At 42.2% G+C, this 20,633-nt stretch overlaps 1 protein-coding gene across 2 annotated transcripts in view; it reads left to right on the top strand.

Annotated features, from left to right (window-relative positions):
* Positions 1 to 9,143: 9,143 nt before the first annotated feature.
* zfpm1 (zinc finger protein, FOG family member 1) overlaps positions 9,144 to 20,633 on the top strand; it is a 122,378-nt gene continuing 110,888 nt past the window's right edge. For both annotated transcript variants that reach the window (XM_073471902.1, XM_073471901.1), the window contains exon 1: positions 9,144 to 9,642. In XM_073471902.1, coding sequence (XP_073328003.1) covers positions 9,603 to 9,642 — 40 coding nt within the window. In that variant the 5' untranslated portion in view covers positions 9,144 to 9,602. The remainder of the gene's footprint in view (positions 9,643 to 20,633) is intronic.

The following is a 20,633-nucleotide window of genomic DNA, read 5'->3' as shown; positions in this document are numbered from 1 at the left end:
TAGAAGATCAGACTTTAAGGTGCTGCTGATGACATACAAAACTGTACACAGCCTTGCCCCATCATACATGTCAGATCTCATTATGCCATATATTCCACCTTGTGCGTTACGCTCTCAAAATTCAGGGCTCCTGACTGTTCCCAGGGTTAAGAAGAAGCCATCTGGCTGCAGGGCTTTTCCTAACGTGCCCCCTTCCTCTGGAATAACCTCCCAGCTGACATCAGACAATCTGGCTCTATTGATGCCTTTAAATCTCAACTCAAAACTTACTTCTTTGACTTAGCCTTTAATTAGTCCTTGACTATGATTGCTAGCTTTGTCAGTGGGTCGGTCTCAGTCCGCATTTCTGTTTTTGTTTTCTGTTCCCACAAGCTGCAAGATGTGTCACTCTGTCACTCTCCTCTCTCTCTCTCTAGCTTCCTCCTCCTCCTCTCTTTTCATTTAGGCTCCCTTAAGTTGGACCACGGGCCCCTGGGACCATCTACCTCTCCTGGCTCCTGTTGCCTCAAATATTGATGCATATGAATCGTCATACCCTGAGCTCCGCTGGATCAGTGCTCTCCTCTGTTTTGCTGTCTCCTTATATCTGTATTTCTGTAAAATATTTGATGCCTCTTCACTCTGATGTTCTCTGTTTGTTTTTGTTTTTTTATTTTCTTGTGTTCTATTCTGTACATGCAACATTTTTTTTGCATGTCTGTCCATCCTGGGAGAGAGACCCCTCCTCTGTGGCTCTTCCTGAGGTTTCCTCCATCAGTTTATTCTCCAGGAGTCTCTAAAGCACAAACCTGGCTTGCTCAATGTGTTCGTTCTGGGTTCTGGAGAAGATCAGTATGTCATCCAAGTAGACAAAAACAAAATGGATCTACATGTCATGACGTATGCCGTTGATGAGGGCTTGAAAAACTGCTGGGTCGTTTGTAGGGTCGAAAGGCATCACCTGATACTCGAAGTGGCCAAGAGGGGTGTTGAAGGCCATCGTCCACTTGTTGCCCTCCTGAATGCTGAATAGATGATTGCGGTTGTGAAGATCCAGTTTTGTGAAGGTCCTAGCATGACACAGTGGCTTGAAGGAGGGAGCAATCAGAGGAAGGGGGTACTTATTTTTCACTGTGATGTCATTGAGGCCTCGGTAATTAATGCAGGGGCGAAGCGTCCCATCCTTTTTGCCATGAAGAAGTAGCCAGCGCCGAGGGGGGAAGAGGAGGGCCTGATCAAGCCAGTAGCCAGGGAGTTGTTGATGTACTCCTCCATAGATTCTCTCTCAGGGCATGACAGGTTGTACAGGTGGGCGGTGAGGTGGCAGAGACAGAGCTACCAATGGCTGGAGGAACTCTCATTTCCAGAGATGGTTAATGTGATGGGTAATGTGCGATGCGTTACTGTAGCCAAACGCTGTCCATCTAGGGCATTTACCATTTTAGGGGCATCAAGGGCTTCAATTGGGATTAGTGCTTGCTCAACCAGGGCAGAGTCAATGAAGCTGTCGTCAGCGCTGGAATCCAAAAAGACATGAATGGGAAGAGACTCACGTTGTCACTGGGGGGATGCTCCAGGACTGCAGAGGGAGCTCTGGGGATCCAGGAGGGACGTAGAGGAGTTTGAAAAGCTCCTTGGACAGGGGAGAAGGAGGTTGGGCAGAGTTCACAACAGATAGATTACTCACAGTAGATGGTGTAGCTGAGGGGGGTGCAGGTTGTTGGGAGGTAAGCTGGTTGAGTTGGAGGCTGAGCTGAGTAACGTTGGAGCATAAAGTTTGAAAAAGACTCCATTACCTCCCGGAGCATGTGCTAATGCATGCCAACGAAGATTCCTTTTGCGTTGTGTGCCTGGTGGAAGGATACCCGATCTGCTGGGTCCATTCTTGGCCAGATGATTCTGTTACAATATGTAGGTGTAGACCCAGAAGTGGACAACAAGGCAGGAAGTAGAGGAGTAAGGAAATGTATTGGTGCTTCACAGGTAGTATGCAGGTATGAGTAGTGATAGGCTCTGGCTGGAGAATCCGCCGGAGAGGAGGAGGAAGAGAGGTACCTCATGGTGGTGCTGGTGGATAGCGTGGAGTGTGGAGCGCAGGGGAACTCAGGGCAAGGCTGTTGGCTGCAGAGGTGCTGAAGGCTGGGTAACTGGAAACGGAGCTGCTGGTAGATGAAATGAGGTAGATCACTGAAGGCAGAAGAGCAAAAACGAAGTTAGATCTCTTAGTAAAATTCACAGAGAAAAACACAAAAAATCTCTTAAAGAGATTAGCACTAGCAGGGGCCATGTACCACACGGTACTGACGAAATCATCTGGCAGCAGGTAGAGTGAAGACCAAGGCTTATCAGCAGGCGCTGATTGCCAATCTGCTGCAGGTGTGTGTGTGTCAGCAGCTCTGGTGAAGGGAAACCCCACCCAGCCTCTCAGTGCACCTCTGAAAGCAGAACAAGCACAGAAAAAACAACACCACAACACAAATATAGGGGTATTTGTAACATCAGACATGCAACCTTATTCGGTGGTGGAAAACCCTGGATTTAAGCATTTAATTAGTGTACTGGAACCACGCTAAGAAATGCCAAGCAGGTCGCATCTTACCACAAAAGTGTTGCCCTCCATGTATGATAATGTGAAGGGAAAAAGTTATTGGAAGTCTGAGCAGTGCAGATTTAGTGGCCTTCTAGAGCAACACAGAGCAATATGACCTTCACAGCACACTACATTAAGAGTGCACACTGCAGTTACAACAAAGAGTCACTAGTTTGCAAGTACCCTCTATGACCTTTCTTCTTTTATTTACAGTTAGTTTCCAGTTGACTGGTGAAACAAGTTATTGTTACATTTTTGTTGTTAATAAATTATTTACATTTGACAATAAGGCCTTAGTGTGGTACATTGCAAATGAATAATGGAGATTATCATGTAGACCACACCATGTAGAAGTTTCATGGCATAAAACCAATGATTCTAGACTAGACTAGTCTCAAAATGACATAGCTATCTGTGTTAAAAGAAAAAAAGAAAAGAGAATCTAACTGAATTGTGACCTTAAAATCAAAAATGACATACGATCTAATAATTAGTGATTAATGAATCGTTATTAGTTTGTGCCACTCAACTGCTGTTTCATAGTTAATCAGGAAGTAAGTGGTCAGTATGTAGATTCACAGATACTTATGAACTAATCATTACCTAATGATTCATTAATACAGTATCTCCCAATCTGTTCTCTAGTAAGTCAGCATTATCTACTACATAGTCCTTGAGTCACAGTTATTTAGGAATTATTCATTAATAATTCATTAACTATCAGTAATTTCTGATTAATTTCTTACTCGCTCCTCAGTAACTACTCACATTTCTGTGTACTTTATTGTAAAGTTGTACCAAAAATGCATACTATGGATAAGATTCCTAATTTCCATAAATAAAAGTCTCCCAAAAGAGATCTGAAAATAGGCTTTATTTTTTTGTGTTTTTTTCACCTGTTTGCACATCATACTTTAAGATGCAACAAATCTATAATTTTTCATGGGACAATGTAAACATTATCTAATTTCCTAACTTCCTAGGAACATAATGGAAACAGATGCATGACAGAAGAAACAAGCAAACAATTAATTAAAATCAAGATTTCTGCAAGATTAGAAAACACTGTACTTGCCATGGTAGCAATTGTTTGATTTACTGAACTCACATTTAGCAAGTTTCAGATTGGAAATGGAACTCAGCAAGCAAAGAAACAATACAGCAAGTAAATGACCATTAAAACAACTTCATCATCAAGTGCACTTCGAAATCATCCACTTATAACAGCACATCACAATTTGTACATCACACAAATCCCATGACAGTACACTACAAGAGACTGAAGTTACAAACAGGGATGTCAAAAGCTCTAGGTGTTTTTAACCTGCTTGTCAATAATCTTTTGGCAACCCTAATATAATCAAACGGTCAACAAATCCTAGCCTGTCAATTCAATCTTCCACCCCAGAGTTCAGGTTTGGTAACACTGTTTATCTTTCTATGATCAGTAGAGAAACAAGGTGTTCTATCTGGCCGAACAAACATGGTGAGCTCCATGAACTTGAGGGGGGAGCAGCAAGGCAGTGTTGTTGTAAATATTCAACCGCTACAGCTTGTAGCCTACTGCTGCAGGGTGAATCCACTCCATAGGCACTCTGCTTATTAGGAAGCTGCTCTGCAACATGTTGCAGAACAGTGGTTTAGTGAAGGGGTGTGAGTGTTGTACAATGGATATCAATAGACCTTTTCACAGCAGACATTTTGACTTGTCACCGCAATTAATATAAATGATACAAAACACTTAATCTAGCATGCACCAACATAATTGGCCACTAAGTCAAGCCCGCTCAGAAGATGCACCACTGCAGCCTAGTATACACCCTAAGCTTATACACCTTATGTGAGCAGTTGCATAATGACACTCTTGGGGCAGGGATGGAAAATGAAAGTGTTCAATTTAACTATCACAGTCCATCACAGAGTGGCAGCTGAGCCAACCAAGTTGAAGAATGAGAGTCTACAGTTATGCTAATTGCTCTGTGAAGCTGTACTCATGTAGAGTAGTGCTTTGAGCTAAATGCTGCTGTCAACATGAACTGATGTCTACCAAGTTCACCATCTTGGTTTATGTCACATCTCCAGCCAGCTCATGACATTCATCAAGTTGTTTTGCTCTTTCTCCTCAACACACTTGCCTCGTCATTCCAGCCATTTCCTCCTTTTCCCACCATTTCCCTCAACTGGCCTCCCCTACCCATTCACTTACCAGCCCCTCATAGCAGCTTAGCCGTATTTATACTGGCCTATGTCCACTTGTTCCCTGCCAGATTGTCTAGTTTGCTCATGCCTTGTTCAGCCCTTTTACCCGCTCACCTGGCCTATTTATATCTTTGCCTGATCTTTGGACCTTGGATTACCTGCCTGCTTTTTATTGGATAAGTTTGCCTTTTCTGCCTGATTACCTGGTTTTGATCCTGCCTGCCTAATTCTGAGCTGTTACAGTACAGTCTGGCCAGAATTAACCCAGCTGATGCAGACCCAGAAAAAAGTGAGCTCTTATCACAAGCCAGCGTCATTAAGCAGTACCAAAAGTATGTCTTTCCCCAAAGTGGTATTCCAGAACTCCTGGTGCCTGTTGCCTCTTCCTCACTCAGTGCTCCCTTATGTCCTAGCTCCAGCCTTCCTCCTTCCCTTCAGAAAGTGTTCAATCACACTACTTCAGGAAGAGAGGTGGCTTGGTATTTCATTCCGTCTGAAGTCATTCAGAACTTGATTCCCTCACCATTCTCACCACCTTTGCCCCCACCATTTGACAGCCATCTCCAGGAGTGTGGCCCTGTCACCCAGTCCCAGAGGTTTGCTGTACCAACCCAGTTGTCTGCTGGCTCCTACTCTTGGAGCCCCTAGTGCCTTTCTTGGTTGCAAGCTTTTATCCCCAGAAAGGAGCTATGACATCGGGAATCGGAAGCTCCTAGAGTTTGTCCAGTGGACTGATCTGTTTTGCCAAATGACTAAACTCCTGTCAAGCCAGGTATGTGCTTTTGTTTGATTGGTTCAACTTTTCTCCCACCTATTCCAGATCCAAGAACCCAGCTGTCTACAAGGGCAGAACACCTGTTTTGCAGTACCCAGCAATACATCAAAAGAGTGTTAGAAGGTAGTTATAGAAGTAGCCGTTGTAAGAATTAAATGTTGCTTTGTGATATTCGTATTCCACTACTATGGAAACCCGCTGGAATGTTTGTTGACCACCATAGCTCACCCTCTACACTCACTACTTAAAGTCCCTATTGTGCCCAGGGCCTAAAATCATCTATTATTTCTAGAATGAGTTTTGCAGTCTCCTGGGAGCCCTATCAACCAGTCCTCCAGAGTCCAACCCCAGTCCAATGACCAGACCAACTGCATGAATCATGAAATGGAGGCAGCTCTGCATGACATACCTTCTGTAATTCCATCCTGCTTTTGGTCCAAACAGCTTCTTTGGTTCAAATATGCCCACAACACTCTTCCTAGTCCTATCACTGGTCTCCTCCACTTCCACACTATGATTTTACTTGCCTGTCTTGATTCAGAGTTTCTGCCAGTCTGATTCTGAGCCATTAGAGTTTGGTGTGTTAGCATGCTAGCATTTGCTAATTAGAACTAAACACTTTTTACACTTTTACAAAATTTAAAGCTGTGGCTGATGGGAGATTCATTGATTTTGAAGTTACAGTATGTAAAGTTATAAGTAGTAGCATGTCTAAATCAAAGTGTGGAAGTGTCGGGCTCTCAATCTTTTTGGCTTATGGACTCTCAATGGGCAGTACATATTTCTGATGCCTCATGATTAAAGTTGTAAGCATTTGAAAGATTTTTAGCAGTCTGAAGAGGTGAAAATATGCAGTATTTCATGATAAAAAATGAAAAACAAATCCAAAAACAAGAAATAAAAATGTATTATTGATTTCCTATTTCTTATAGGTGTGTAGGATTTTGGGGGGGATTTATGGGGATCTATTGGCAGAAAATTTAAAGCGACATTATGTAGCTTTTTTACCTTAAAATAACAGCTTCAAAATCATTTTGATGGCACAGTGTCTTGTAATAGAATAAATGCTGTCACAGCCACCTGGCCCCCATCACTTGTTTCTGTACTGCATGTAAATTCAGTGAGAGGTGGGATCACAGCATTACATGTATGTTTACTTCAAGATACAAGTTTCAAGACATAACATTGTTATAATGTTATGAGTTTTGTTTGAAGTTAGCACCTATATTAAATCTGACAAATAGTTACAGACCTGGCATTTATAATTACAAAAAATGGATTCCACTCAGAAACTGTAAGGGGCGCCAAATCGCACAAAATGCCAATTTCTACATAATGTTGCTTTAATATTCCTAATCATGTTTTCATTAGTTTCATGTGAAACTAAGAACAGTTGTGTTTTTGTTACCTTAGAATGGCCCCTTTGTGTCCACAGAGGGAGTGGGGCCCCTACTACTGAGTCCACCATTTGCACCACCATGGTTCTACAGTAGGCCAGAACAGACACTGGCTCTGGAGGGGGCCTCTCATGTTCTTTGCTTTAATATTGCAACCGCAGGGGAGGATGGGATGAGGGGTATTTTGTTGGCTGCAACAAGCAACCTCACCGCTAGATGACACTAACTCCTACACACTGGACATTATGAACCATTGCTTTAAGGCATAGTCCTGGGTACATAACATTTTCTGTTGAGGACACTGTTGCTAGGGTCGCTGCTTTTACCAATGTTAAACTTCCATTACTTCTAGAACCTGAGGAATAGTTGATGACCAGATATTTTTGCATTGTGAAACAAAGATGATCCAACACTGCTGACCATTTATCTGTGTTGTTTACAAGGTTTTTGATACAAAACAATACGTTTCTTTCCCTTATTTGTTGTTTCATTACAAAAAATATGTTTATGTTGTAGTTTGCATCCCTTCACTTGCAACAACAGAATTTTATGTTCTCAAAATGAAAGTCTCTTGCTGTGTTGCCCTTGGAAAGCAGACAGAAGTGATCTCCAAAATACTGCCAACTGTTGGATACATTGAAAGTGGATAGAAGAAGCACTGAAAGTGTTCTGAAGGTTTGTGGTTTGTGAACAACACTAGGTTTGGTTTTCTTCTGTACATGCATGGGTGCGTAGTTGCTATTGTCATTAATTAAAGCCATATAGCTTCACAAGATGAATCTTCTCCCAGCCTCAAAATTGCAATCCAAAGTAGATGCAAATAGTAGCAAACCTGCCAGAATGGCAAGTCACCATGCTACTGCAGTACAGAGTATAAAGAATGTGATGTGTTTCTCAGCTCTCCACACTCAAAGCTTTTACTGAGGTACTCTTGTGATTTGAAAGATGGCCACTAGGTGGCACAAGTGAATTTGGCTGGTAAGAAGCCACCTCCAGCTCCCTTTCCATAATCATGTTGAAAGGCAGTATATTTGTGAAAAAAGTGTGTGACCCAGGGGTTGTAAGTTCAAATCCCTAGATGGAATGATACCTTATGGTATTAACAAGTGGCTGGGGTTTATCATTATCATCAGTATTTTTAAGTTCACTGACTTGTTGAAAATTTGAGGTTTTCAGTTGTGTAGTGTTATATGTGTTGTGGGTGTATACAAACCTTAAAACAAACTTAAAATTTCTCATCTTATGAATTCTGGAAATTAATGGGAAAACCTGTCATTCTTAAATAGGTGGTATGTATACATTTCCCAATGAATGTAATGTGTCTTTGCAATATACAAATAAAGATATTCAAAAGCGTAATCAGTATTATGACAGGATCTCAGATGAAACAGTGGGAATACTCAACCCTAAACCCTCAGCTGCTGTTATTAGTCAAGTGTTTCATGGATAAATCCATTCACATGTGTCCCTAAACCTTCCATATGCCTATATCGTAGTCTAAAACTGCTATTGTACATTGTACAGTAGATACCTTTTGTAAGGTGATAACTTAAATGTGAGTCATCCGTGCAGGAAACAAAAGCAGTCTGTCGTCAGCCCAAAATTAAATCCTGGCTAATCTCATGTTTGTATCACAATTACAGACTAATCAAAGAACAGAGCAATGAAAGCACTCAACAATACCATGTACTACACGCTTGATACGTATGGAATCTAGTGCATGATATCAAGTTAATTGTGGGGACACACTGCTATGGAAAAATCATAATTTAGACAAAAGTAAAATATTTTGAGAATTTCATTGGAACCTCAGAAGTTCATCAGCCTCCCATTAGAAGACTATGCAATGTAGAACATGTGAAAGTTTACAACATTGGTACAAACAAAAAAATTAACTTCTCGAAAATGTGTTATTGATTTATACATCTTTTTTATGTAGCCTATTTGTAGTTATTGAATAATCACGCAGTTGAAATGTGAAGCATAATATGTATTTTATTTTCTATTTCTTTATTTCTTTAAAAACAAATGCTTGCTTTACATGGGAGAAGGGTAAACCAATAGGAGACGAGTGCGGTGCCATACGTCAGACGTAAGGGGCGTTCCATAGGCGCGTTGTCTCCTCAGTAGTAAGCAGAGTTGACTGTAGCGCTCGAGCTCCATTGAAAGTGTCTGGGTCCCCGCTTCAGAGGCAGTGCGAGCGGACAAGGGGGCGGACCGGCGAAAGGAAACTTGACAGAAAATAATAGCTGTCACTCCGCTGACCTCCATACAACTGTTAATAGTTTTCAGTGTTAGTATTTCTGAGGACAGGCAACTGTGCTCGCTGAAGACGCGCTAGCGGCTGTGGTGGAGGCGCGCCCAGCGAAGGAATAACGTTAACAGGCAAACGGAGAGAAAGGTGAGGTCAAGGCACCTTTGGGAAGAACAGACGGAGGGCAGTAACAAGTCAGCGCGCTCAGCTACAGGTAGCTCTGCGTTAGCTGTCGTGGCAGAAGATATCAAAGTACAGGCGGGTCATGCGGATTTCTCCGGTCGCTGATCGGAGCGCAGCGTCGCAGCAATAAACGGTGTGGAAAGAGAAAAGAAGAGGAAAACAGAAGAACCAGACCGCTTCTATCACTCCGTCCAAGCGGGCTCCTGGTCACAGGGAAGAGCAGCCATGTCCCGGAGAAAGCAGAGCAAACCCCGGCAGATAAAGCGTAAGACTGCACTACTTGATTACTTGATGTTCTGTGTTGTCAGTAGTGTGGGAAGCCACGCGCGCTCTGGGAGACGCCGCATGTTGTGTGCGGCGCCTGTCTGAGCTCAGCGTCCCTGTAAAGTTAATAAGGAGTACACGAGCCAACTGTACTGCCCGACTGTCTCGGCAGTAGTTTTATGACACCATTTTATGGGCAAATATCACCTAAAACACAACCGAGACTTTAAGTAGGCTACTTTGAGTTCAGCTACAGTATTTTGTCAGACAGTGTGAGTGATGTAGTCTGCACTTTTTCTTCAACCGTTTTTTGTAAATGACTAAAGTGCCACTTTGGCGGCCTTGCTATCTAGACTGTGTACGAATATGAAAAAGTTTTATTTTATTAGCCTGTAAAGAAAGCTTTGTCCATTGGCAGCTAAACTGTAGCCGTGGCTTCCTGTTTAATTCTGTTGTGGAGACGTCAGTGTTCTCTGAAAAAGCCGATGTGAACAGAGATAAAGCAGCGATCCGATGTGAGCCCAGATAAAGATTAAAATTGGATCTTTTTTATTTGTTTTCTGTCTGAGGCAGCGCCGAGGCCGCCGTTGCATTTTCCCCCTGGCTTTTCACTTCTCTTTTCCAGAGATGGGGCGTCAGATAGGCCGCCTTGCTGATCTCTCTGGCTGATAGCTGCTTACAATTGGATCTTTTTTTCATCTATCCTTTTAACTCAATAATGCATCTTAGGTCCGCTTGAAAGGCCCTTTTCTTGGTCTGGCGCTTGGCTGGTCTCCGTGCTTGACGAGTTCTTCCTGTTTATAAAACGTGTGAGGTTTATCACTGGTGACTGATGTTCAAGTTGATACAAAAGCATATTAATGATGTTGTCATTAACTCGTGCTTGTGCTTTGTGAGGCTAAAGGGAAGGCCCTTTGCAGTCTGAGCTGTTGAAGAGTCTCAGTCTGTAATGTCACTATACTGGAGATGGAAGATTAAAGAAAACGTGCATGTATTTGTTTTGAGGCTGTGGCTGGAATGGAAACAATGACATCAGCAGAATAGTTTGTTTGGTAAGTTATCACATTGTGCAAATAATGATACCTTGTCATCAGTGATTGTGTCTACGTGTTCCCAGAAACATGGTGTCTTAGCAACATTTTGGAGTTTAGGCTGTATTATATACAATTATACAGTTTCACATATAATACTACTACTACTACTACTACTACTACTACTACTACTAATAATAATAATAAGTCCATCTATCTATCAATCTATCTATCAATCTATCTATCAATCTATCTATCTATCCAAGACATTTTTGATCAAAACAACCTGATTAAGTACTCTGGCTCTGGTGACGTGATGTTATCTTAGGAAAATGCATCTAATGGCAGCGATCTACTTTTTTTCATGGTTTTATGCAAACCTTACTTGTGAGTGATGTTTGTATGTTAAGGTCAAGAGGTCAAAGGGAGCAAGGAGCGTGACACTAAGTTGCTCACAAGTGCAACATGCTAACAAGGACTGAACAATTAATTTTTTATTGTATAAAAAAAAGATTACATTTTGAAAAACTTTTTAAAAAAAAATAAAAGTGTCTTAGGAGGTGAAAGGATTCAGTCAGTTGTCAGCTAAAGTTGCTGTCACCGCCCCAAAATTTACTCAAAAGTTAATTCTGTTGCTGACAATATATTTCTTGGTTGTTTTCTGGTTATTGGATCTCTGTATACTGGTTTCTGTACTATTATTGCTTGGCCAAAGATGGATTTAACTGAAGAAGACACTTTACTACGTGTGACAAAAGTGTTGGCTGTGTCCTTCTGCTGCTCAAAAACTAACAGAGTGATGGCTCTAGCTCTCCCTGAATGATCCTCACTTCAATATAAGGCAGACAGCTAGCAAGTGGGCTAGCTTGGTATTTGTTGAGTGTAAATGGCTGACAGCTTTCACACACATATTGTTGTTTAAGATTGTCACCCTTAAAGCTCTATTTTGTACCTCCAGGATCCGAAATTGTACGGGTATTTCCTGTCAGTCTGTGAAGCTAATATTAGCATAAGCAGCTAAAGCACAGAACTGTCAAAAATATTATCATGGGTCATCAGGCTGGTATCAAACATTGTCAGACGTGACATACACAACATACACATAATACACTTCATTAGAATAATGAATAAGAAGCAAACCATTTAGTTGTTGCTAATGGATGAAATGTCACTTTTCAACATGATGATCATTGGACATTATTGAGTAGTGTAATGTTTGTATAATGTAAACGCTTAAAGGAGCTATATGTAACAAAAAATGTTGAAAAAAACTGAACTTAAACTAAAATCATCTGCAGAATAGTGTAGCGTTGTAAGCACCAACACTCCCCCGGTGCTCCAAGCTTAGTGCTGTACGGAACGCTAACTGCACAGATAACTGAGTTAACTAGCTAACGGTAAAAAAGAAAAACAGCTATTTTTTTATGTTGGAGTGTTGAGGATGATTGAACAGTCTCATAGCCTTAGGAAAGAAGCCTGAAGTCTGGTGGTACGTAGCGGATACTTCTGTATGTTTTGCCAGACGGCAGCAGACTTTCTTCCATAGGTTGCCCCTGCTAGCATTGATCTGATTGATCTATCGTGATCGAGCATTTCCGCCGGGCTGACATAATGGATTTCTCTTGCCACTGCAAGTAGTCTACATAGTCTGTCACTTCCTGTTTTTTCCTCTGTTTCCATAGAGAGGCCTATCAGCTGTGAACTCCTAGCAGGAACCTACAGTAAAGCCTGGAGATGTATTCCAGACCCTGAGGCTGATAAACCCAGACTAGAATTGGCATGTATGAGAGAGAGAGAGAGTGTGTATGTGTACATGTGTGTGTCTCAGGGGTGTCATGGCCGTCTTTATCAGTGCTTCTGGTCCACTATGCTTCCCTGTGCACCAGGCCCCGGTTGTGGTCGAGGCCAGCCAGGCTCTCAGCCCCGTGACTCTCTTGTGATTTGGCAGACATTTTGATAGGAAAGAGTGAGGAGTGATAAGGACTTTGTTCAGCTGGGGTGTGCAGGGGATTCAGCAGAGATGGGGCTGTTAGTGTTACCACCACCACTACTATTATTACTGCTAAGGCAGTGTGTCCACCATGTTGTTTTGAGCATGCTGCTCACTGTTACTCATATGACCAATTCCAGCCAGGTCACTGTTGTCGGATTGAGTTTTATTATTATTGAAAACACTGTTTGCATTCATTGTGATCTATAGCAGCTAGTTGTTGGGTCAGAATATGTGGAAATACTTTTGACTCCACACCATAGTTGGAACAATCATGGATAAAGGTAACATAGATGTGCTGTGAGTAAAGCTTCAGCTGTGCTTAGGCAGAGATGCTCGTAAACAACTTTGTAAACCTACACAGAGGGTTTTATGGGCAATGATGCTCAACACCTGAAATCTTAATAATGTGTTGTGCAAAGCTGAGCATCAAGCAAGCCGATTGAGGAAAAGAAGTTCAAATGTAACATCTACCCAGAGGTCTCTCAACACTTGCTTTCATGCAGCCTGGAGAAGCACGTTTCAGCCTTAACTATTAACTACTATTAATCATTACCAGTCAACAGGAGTCACCTGTTGAAGTCACCAAGTGAGACAGCGGAGGCACTGTGAATGAAACAAGCACTGTTTGTTTTACAGTGTATTGTATGATTAGCCTGTGTGTGCTGGCCCTGAATTCATTTGAACAGATTATATTAGTCATTCCAACTTCATCTTTCTAAAGTGAAGGCTACAGGTGCTTCCTGCAATTTTGGCAAACCTCCATAATCAAAGTAAACAAGTGACAAGGGCTGGGTATTTACCAAAATGTGTCTGAACCTGCAGATATCAGAAACTGCCAAGTACTGAAGGTTGGCTTGAATGTCTCGCCAAATTGTTGACTTCTTCTATAAGAAGATCCATTTTACAATTTTATTTAGGCAAAGTAGGGTATCGTTTTAATATCAGGCCAATATTGTGTCAACACTTTCTGTAGTGTGCAGCTGTAACGGAGAGAAGCTTTTCTCCCTGATTCACTGACCTGAAGTAACTTTTGAAAAACCACGAGAAAAGCAACATTTGACAACAACACCGCCCTCCTCCTTCACACACGCGCGCACACACACACACACACACACACACACACACAACACACGCACACCTAACAGAGCGGTACATTAAGACAACATGGCATGGATATCTTTTTCCATTTTTTCCCCAACAACAATGGATTAAGTCCAGGGCTTTCTGGAGGCCCATAGTTGAGGAGGAAAAGCGGCTGTTTGTGTAGCAGATAGATATTTGTCTGTGTCTCTTTGTGCGTCATCCTCCCCAACGGTTGGTGATCTTTCAGCCTGATAAGACTTCTCTCCTTGATGGAGAGATAGGAGGCAGGCAGGCAGCCCATTGAGGCTGGATCCCTGGGCTTATATTTTGGCGATTGAGATGGGAGACACGATAAAACTTGGCGGCGATCGCTGCTGCTGATATCGCAGAAAGTAAAAGAGAGAGGGAGAGAAAGATGGGAGGTTGGGAAGATGGAAGGAGAGAAGGAGGATGGAGGGCACATTGTAATTACATCTGGCTGTTGCATGCCATTTTCCCAGCATTGTTGCGTTGTTGTCATTGGTTTTGTTTGCGATTGACTGGAGGTGGATCTCTAGATAATTAAAGGAACAGAAAAGCAGAGGGAGAGTGGGGAAAAAAGTGCGGTGATAAGAGGGAGGAAAAGAGGAGGTGTGGAGGTAGATAGTGGGAAGAAAGAGATAGAGAAGGAGTGAAAAGTGTGTGGAATACTTAGCTGGTAGATGAATGTGTTGTGGTGTGTTTTTAATGGCAGCCCAGCCAGCTCTGCCGCTCCCCCACCCCTCTCTGAAAGATGTTTGGGGCTGATAAGGAGGCCTGCTGATGGTAGATAGATAACACCCTGCAGATCCACACTGCTGATTGTGTGTGTGTGTGTGTGTCTGTGTCTGTGTGTGTGTGTGTGTGTGTGTGTGTGTGTGTGTCTGTGTGTGTGTGTATCTGTCTGTGAGAAAGCTTCCTATGACATCAGTGTTATAGCTCAGAGGTCAGCATGAATAATATGCTGCCTCCCACAGCTTAAAGCAAACCAGGACGCCGGCAGAGGCCAAACAAGGAAATCACCATGCTGACCTCCTCCTCCTTTTCGTCTTCTCTTTTTTTCTCTCCATTAAACAGTGGTTAAACTTCTTTAAAGCTTAAAGAAGAGGTGTTTTTAGATTTTTAAGACCGGTTCCAGTTGAGTGTTGCAGCTGTGTGAAAGAAATGTGTCTGTTGTTCTTTTATCAGTAGCCTGACAAGGCATGGGTCATGTGATTGTTATATGGACGCACAATTGAGAGATTAATTCATTCTTTGTGAGCCAAAGTGAAATAAAACACAAGCATGTCTAAATTCCAAGCATACACACACACACACACACACACACACACACACACACACACACACACACACACACACACACAAACCCAGAACACTCATGCAGCGCCTTGGTGGCTTTCCCTTGTGTGTTTTTTCTCCTTCTTTGTTCTGCTTTTAGCTTGATGTGAACTTTCGATAAGCCGCGGGGCCTGATCTCCGGTGCAGATAGAGATCGCCAAGTGTGATTAGAGTTGTTATCAGGCTGCAGCAGGCAGGAGCCGAGGCTCCACAGCAATAACAACAGGCCCAGGCAGGAGCAGCCGGGGTCCGGACCCTGGCAATCAGTTCCAGCCCTAATGGGATTAATGTTGTTGTATAATTAGATGATAGGTGTGAATGCATTTCTTTTCTCCCTCAGTCTTTTCTCACCCATTCAAGCACCCCCCCTCCGTCTTTCCACCCCTCGTGTCTCCTCTCTTTCTCTCCTCCCTAACAAGCATTGTCATTGATTAATTTAATTAAAATTAATACCACGTATTACTCATTCTAGATTCTGTATAAGATAGCACAGACATGTTGGGAAATTTTGGTGTTCATCGATGATTATCTCCAGGGTGATTTTTCTTTTTCCTATTTAAACATTCTTTCCGTTTAAGGCGTAAAACTTGAAGAGCGTACAGTAAGCGGGAGGGGAAGAAAAAGAGGAAAGTAACAGCATCAGCAGGATGACTCGCATTGGGTTGATTCTACTTACAGATATTAAACTAGCTATAGATGGTGACTGATTGTATATCAGACGCCAACGTTTCTCATGCTCACCATGAGATGGCTTGGTGTGAGCGCTGCATATTACTGCAATCAGTCATAGCAGCATATGCATGCACATATAGTGTCAAAACAGTTCTGTTCAAGCTGTTCTATGGAAGTTGAAGAAGCTGAAAATCCCCCTTTCCATAACTGTCTTCTTCTTCAAAAAAAAAATAAGCATGTATATGCATGTTTTTTAAAGGTTGTTATAGCCTTTAAATGTGTCTGCAAGATTACACAAAAACTACTGAAAGGATTTCTGCAAAACTTTGATGGATGGGGCTCAGAATAGATCCCATTAGCTTTTTGTCCAGATCTGGATAAACAGACGGATCCAGGAATGTTTCTCACTATGTTTAACATTGTGAGACAGGGCTGTTTTCCAAATTTTCCTTAATTTCTTAGAGATTAATGTGCTGATCTTGATGAAAAAAATCCAGCGTATTAAAGTGGCTGGTATATATGAGTGAGTTCAAAGGGGACTGTTAAGTAAATGTCTGTCTTACTCATTCATATTAAAGACAAAAGCCAGGTTTTCATGAGTGTTAGTGGGTTTTTTGTCCAGTGTGAAGGGGCTACAAAATGCCTTGTGCATTTGCCTGTTTTCTCTCTGCTCTTGTTAAATCTTTTAGCTTTTTTTCATTGATTTGTGTGTTTGCATTGTTACTTTCCGAGCAGCGATGATGGAGAGTGTGTGTGTGCACGGTCAGATACACCAAAGGGGGAAGTTGGCAGGGTTACAGAGGAAACACCGTTTGTGTTCGGTTTGTGGATGAGTTATTACCCTTTCCTGCTATTTACCCACGGGACAGCCTCGTGGTGAATTATGGTTCCCCAACTCAGTGCGGTTGTAAACGGTTTCACCCTTGACCCTGCCACTGACGCGCTGTAGACGGGGGGGTGGGGGGTGGTAGCAACAGTAGCATAATCTATATCCAAACTGTTTGCTCTAGCAGTAATTACCACTCTGCCTGCTCTTCCCAGGGAGCTTTGTGAGCGCTTAACTCACGGCTGGCATGCTCTGTATTTGAGATGGTGGATGTTTAAGCAGAGTAACCAAAGAATCCCAGCCGGCTTCTCAAGCTGATGTCCGATCGATGCATGAAAACACAGGTTTGAAGACACATGATGGTGCAGTGATGGAGAAGAGTAACAGCATCACAGAATTTCCACTTCATGAAAGTAGACCAAATGGAGGTCACTTGTTTCAGGTGTGTGTGTGTGTGTGTGTGTGTGTGTGTGTGTGTGGTTGCTGGCTGTAGAAGTTGTAATTGTGGCTGGGATAACTGTGGGGCAGGTTGCGCTCATCTCTGGTCACAATGACACTCAATGGGCAGTGTGTGGGCGTGGATGTGTGTGAAAGAGAGGGAGAGCCAGTGTTATGACAAGGCCCCCCCAGCAGCAGTGACAAGAAAGACCATTTACTTCTACTGTGCTTAGCACTCTTTTCCAGGGTGTTAAGGCAACCTGGGCAAACAAAACTGCCTGCTTTTACAGCCACACGCACTGACCGACTGACTGACTGACCAACAACAATAAATGCAACTGTAGCTTAAAGTTGCCAAGCTTGAATTCCCAGATCGCCAATATCAAGATGTCAAAGGTCAAAGGTCAATACTCAACCAGCCCTACACACACCATGCAGTGCATGCAGTGCTGACCCAGTGTGCACCTGCTCCCTGTTCAGTCAGCCATCAAGTGAACTGAATCCTCTTCATGTCATAATGTCAATGTTGGATAAAAATCTAGCTGTAAGTTTTAGTATATCATATTTTCCCCAGGATGGGAGGCCTTGCCTCAACCAATGGATGTCAGCTAGAGGGTAGCTAGCTGGCACTTATTCATCCTTCCAATTATTAAATCTTAACGTAAGCGGTAAGAGTAAAGTTGCTAATTTATATTCTGAATGCTTCACTCACAGCTGGGTGAATTGGTCTGGATATGAAGCGTTGGTAGCGAGAAAAAACACATAATGTTAGTTTCTAAAGTTATGAGACAAACTCCTCTCCGTTTCTAAGCTTCACTGACAAATGTGTGAAAGCACAAAATAATATAACGTTAGTTTAGTTAGTTGGCTGCTTATATGCTTTACTCGCTGGTGTGTTAATTGGCCTAGATATGAAATGTCCATTGCTCAAAATATTACAACTTTAAAGATACAAAAACACAACCCTCTCTACTCCTTCTCCCCCTCTCCACTCCTCATTCTCCTCTCCTCTCCTTCTCCTCTCCATTCCTCCTTCTCCCCCTCTCCTCTCCTCTCCTCCTTCTCCTCTCCTCTCCTCTCCACTCCTCCTTCTCCCCCTCTCCTCTCCTCCTTCTCCTCTCCATTCCTCCTTCTCCCCCTCTCCTCTCCTCTCCTCTCCTCCTTCTCCTCTCCACTCCTCCTTCTCCCCCTCTCCTCCCCTCCTTCTCCTCTCCACTCCTCAGCAGCGACGGCCAAATTTCAGCAGCAGAGATGCACCACTGTTATTTTAATATAGGGGAACCACTGGGTATCTAGTAGTTGATTGCTGTGCACTTGATTTGTTTAGTTTTTCTTCAGATACATTAATACATTTAATTAGAAAAAATCTTTGAAGAGATGATGTGATGAAAACATGTGTAGTTAATGTGTGTGTTCTGGTTTTATCAGAGGTCCACATCCTTATTCTGTCTGTGTTTTCTGGTTAGAAAACTGAAATAATTAAATGGAAGGCAGAGAAGAATAGAGTGGGAGAAGAGGAGAGAGAATACAACCACAAAGACTGGATAGAAAAGTTGAGCAGCCACCATATGAACAGTAATGCAGAGGTGAGAAAGAAGAAGATGAAGAGAAGGGGACAATGAGGGGATGAGGAAGCACACAAGGATTAGAAGGAGGAACTGGGTAGTATAGGACACGAGGAGGTGATAAGGGCGATTTTGCCTCCGAGACAATGTGAGGAGAAAGGGGAGATGCTGGAGGAGACTCCTGGGAGCTACCTTAACAGAGGAGGTCTAGACTAGCGGCTCCTCTTGCTGTCTGCCCACAGACACACAGACACACACACACACACACACACAGACACACACACACACACACACACACACACACACACACACACACACACACACACACACACACACATCTGGTTTAATGAAAACATCATAAACACACACCTTTAGTACCACAACATAAGTGTCACTTAGATTGACATTAGTGATGACCTGAGCAGGTGTTAACTTTCCAGGTTTAGGAACTCACTGCTCTGCTAATCAGCCTGTTTACTCCTCTGTGTTGCAAATATGCAACTTTTTTTTCTCCGCTGTCAGAAGCTGAGCCGTTTGTTGTTGCAGTTCCCTCTGACTGCCAACAGAGGAGGATAAAAGTCATAAATAACTTGTTTTCAGTTGAAATGTACTGTTGATGTATTTGATCACATTAATAAATGTAAAGCTGATCAGGGTCATGTCTGTGAGCAAAGCATAACGCACCCCCTCTCTCATTCCCTTCTGTCTGTCTCTTATATCTCTCTCTCTCATGTCTCATGTCTCAATGTGTACATTATGAGTCATGTGAGCCAGTAGTGTTGCAGTGATCCGGGCCTGTGGATTGCTTTGTGCTTGTGTAAACCATGGTGCTCTAGCTCCCCGACTGATAAGTGAGCTGCCAATCAACCGGCTGTGTGTGTGTATTTGTGTGAATAGTGGGACGGGAGGTGTGTGTGTGTGTCTGGCCTTACAGTATACTCATAGACTGTATGGTATGTGCCACAGGTGAAGAGACATCATATTAAGAGCATTTAATATCAATTGTTTGTTTTTAAAACAAGACTTTAAAGATGGATTCACTGTAAATGTACATAGATCTTTTTATTGTAGTTATTATGCTGGAGCTATTGGTGCTAAAGATGATCTTTTTTATCTTAATTATACAGCACTGTGCTATTGTAGACTATATTGTCTTTATTTTGAATGATAAAAACAAACAGTGAGGGCTTGTGCTTGTTAAAACCATGCAGCAGTCAGACAACATGTGGACCAGTGGTTCCCTAGCTCGTATAGAAAACCCCCAAGGAATTGCAAGATAATTAACATGACCGGAAATAACTATTTTTAACTATGTTTTAAACTGCTGATTGTTTTAATTGAATTGTATTAATCAATGTATGATAAATCAGAATGCACATTGTGATTTTCCAGAGTCCAATGTGACATTATTAAATGTCTCACTTTGTCTGACCAGCTGTCCAAAAGAGATATTTCAGGTTAAAATAAGCTGGATATAGGGCAATTTTGCTTAAAATGAAGTACTGATTTTAGTGCTCATTTTCTGCCAGATGGCTTCCCAATCATTCAAACTCTCTAGCTTGTAGCTGTAACCACTACAAGTCAAAAAGTTTGGCAACAGCCTCTGTGATTTCGACATTTAAAGTAGAGCTAGACTGGTATATCCATTAGCTGATATTATCTGCCAATATTGGGCTGTTTATAGATATATCGGTAATGGCATATATGTAGTATGATATGCACCGATTATGATTTAAAAAAAAAAAAATTACGAACATAATGCAGAAAAAATGCTTGGGGTAATTATTGAATTTGCAGTAAAGTTCATGGTTTCAATGGACTGATGACATTTTGGACTGTAAAGTTTACTGTTAAACTATAAAATATTCTGCCCCCATTAAATATCTTTGTACCAAGTGGTTCATTTGAGGGATCAATAAAAACAAATGTGTACATCAGCTGATATTTAGCGATATCAGAATTTTTTATTCTCTGCGTATTGGTGGGGCTCAAGTTTAAAGATGCAGTGTGTAAGTTTGTTGGTTTTCA

Source organism: Pagrus major, chromosome 8, assembly GCF_040436345.1.
Source record: "Pagrus major chromosome 8, Pma_NU_1.0".
In the NCBI taxonomy this organism is placed as follows: Eukaryota; Metazoa; Chordata; class Actinopteri; order Spariformes; family Sparidae; genus Pagrus; species Pagrus major.
The sequence above is the reverse complement of the archived record's forward strand: the minus strand, read 5'-3'. Positions and strand labels throughout refer to the sequence as shown.